This window comes from Cavia porcellus, unplaced genomic scaffold, assembly GCF_034190915.1.
Source record: "Cavia porcellus strain 051 isolate PalLab524CR breed Dunkin Hartley unplaced genomic scaffold, mCavPor4.1 scaffold_7, whole genome shotgun sequence".
Taxonomy (NCBI): domain Eukaryota; kingdom Metazoa; phylum Chordata; class Mammalia; order Rodentia; family Caviidae; genus Cavia; species Cavia porcellus.
In genome coordinates, this window is record NW_026947490.1 from 8,345,223 (window position 1) to 8,347,524 (window position 2,302).

General features: G+C 43.0%; 1 protein-coding gene across 1 annotated transcript; it reads left to right on the forward strand.

Annotated features, from left to right (window-relative positions):
- The first annotated feature begins 420 nt into the window (after positions 1-420).
- On the forward strand, positions 421-1,354 carry LOC100723252 (keratin-associated protein 26-1). The gene has a single exon (XM_003467287.2). The coding sequence runs from the start codon at positions 464-466 to the stop codon at positions 1,100-1,102; it is 639 nt and encodes a 212-aa protein (XP_003467335.1). The 5' UTR covers positions 421-463; the 3' UTR covers positions 1,103-1,354.
- The last annotated feature ends 948 nt before the right edge of the window (positions 1,355-2,302 follow it).

Consider the following 2,302-nt stretch of genomic DNA (forward strand, 5'->3'; position numbering starts at 1 on the left):
CTTCCAAGGGTAGTTTCTAAAAAGCTTAGAATTTCTCCCCAAAGAGAGATTACTTACCACTTGTTCAAGGAAGTGTACTACAACTTTTAAGAACAATTTCAAGACAGAAATTTTTAAAAAGTTTGCATGAAGTTGAATTTAAATAGAGCAAATTTGTGACATTCACCAGTGTCAGTTTTGCATGGATTGTTGAAGCAGACATAGTATTAATGTTCAGGCACACTGGTTTATAGATGGGTATACTTAATCAATGGAAGGCTTTGCAGGAAGCATCCCGTTTTATGGGAAGTGGGGGCTGTTTAATGAAGAGTTCTGATGCAACCTCACACAACAAGGAGGAAGAGTCTGTATACAGAGCCACCACTCTCCAGGGATATATAAAGGGACAAGCCACACAAGGGTCAGAACACAGCTCAAGACGTCCACTTCTATCCCTCAACTACAACCTGCTCTCAGCCTCACTATGTCTTGCCGCAATTCTGGCACTGGAAACTGCAGCTCGGGGTCTCCCAGGAGTTCCTACCATGTTCCTCTCAACCCTGCCGTTGCCCTCTGCTCTCCCAACGTAAGCTGTGGGGATGTCCTCTACTTACCTGGCGGCTGTCAAGGCAGCACCTGGTTCACCGACTACTGCCAAGGGACCTGCGAGGAACTGACCAGCTGCCAGCCAGCCACGTGTGGGCCCAGCCATGGAGGGGCCCACTTCTCCACTGGTCACTGTGTGACCAGACCCTGCCACGGAGGCAGTTTTCTTCCTGCTTCATCCTTGATCTCCAGCTCGGGCATCCCAGTGACCTACAAGCCTCTGAGCTATGTGTCCAGCACCTGTCGTCCATTGAGTCCCCTGGTCAACACTCTCCAGCCTGCAGGCTGTGTGTCCAGTAGCTGTCATCCCCTACCCTACTTTGCCAGCTCTGGCCGACCCCTGAGCGTCCTGCCTTATGGATGTCAGCCCTCCACCTCTTTGGTCTACAGACCTCAAACGGTTCATGTTGTGTCCAGTGGCCTCAGACCAGTGCAGCCCATCTCCGGTGGCTGCCGACCTCTGACCCATGGGGTCAGCCCCTGCCATCCACCCTGTGCTGTTCAGGGGGGCCAGTAGCTTCTTTGTCCAGCGAATACTCAAACTGAAGATCCAGAGAAAAAGTTCAAACTGCATGGACTCTTGCTTCTTTCCCAGTAACAACTACTTTGTTTTTGTTTTCTCTGTCTCTCTTCTCATGAGAGATGTTCTTTGCACATCTAATCTCGCTTTCATCTTTCAATGATATAAAAATTGATTTACAAAGCTATTCAATGTTGCTTGGATACAGGAAGAATGTATTTGATTCATGCCATAATAAATGAAATTAGATGAAGAATCTCATTGAGTATTTTGTTTTTGTTTTTAATCATTGCTTCCTTGTAACAGAGAAATGAACAGCCTAAACTGCTTACAGAATTAATGCACAAGATAGGTGATACTAAACCAAATGTCCTTCTCTATTATGAAAGAGTAGCTTGATGGTTCAGAAGTCTAGACATTTCTGGTTAGAGATACATAAAAATAAAATCCCAAAGTCCTTGGTGGAAGTTAAGGTGAAAAGGAAGTTCATCAGTGAACTCACTTTATCTTATTTCTTTAGGGTACACACTACCTTAAGAATGTTCTAATTGCAAACTTACACACAAGGTTCCACTTAATTCCCGATGGCTCCTATGACCTATTTACATAAGATGAATATGCAAACGTCTTACTAGCGCGATACTGTTTTATGCCTCTTGTCTGGCTTTAGTCTCTTCTGCTCAGAACTACACATATGAAACTCCAGCAATCCAGTCTTACATGTATGTCAAACATAAGCCTTTCATAATCACGCACCCAAGCACCGTTTTGTATAAGTAATTAAGACCTTGTTGCTTTCCTGCTCAATCTGCTTGAAAACTCACACTTACTTTTAAAACACAGTTCAAGTTATGAAATTGCTGATTTATTCATCAAAAAACCTTTACTTTCTTACTATGTTCAGAAGGAACATGTTCCAAGTGTGAGACACAGAAGTGAAAAAGTAAAGTACTGAGTTTACCGGAAATCACTGTACCACGGGGCAAATTTCAGTTAAAATTCAAGAACAGGAAACACTAATGTAGAAGCAGAATGATGGCTGTATTTTAGGAGGATTGACTTGTGTACAAATTCACGTCTATGTTACTTTCCAACTCCAGTTTCGTTTTAAAGTGATGCTAAAGTGCTTTAACTACATCAACAGTGAGTGTATGTTATCAAAGGAAGGTTTAGTCTATGTATGACTTATTCACTAGA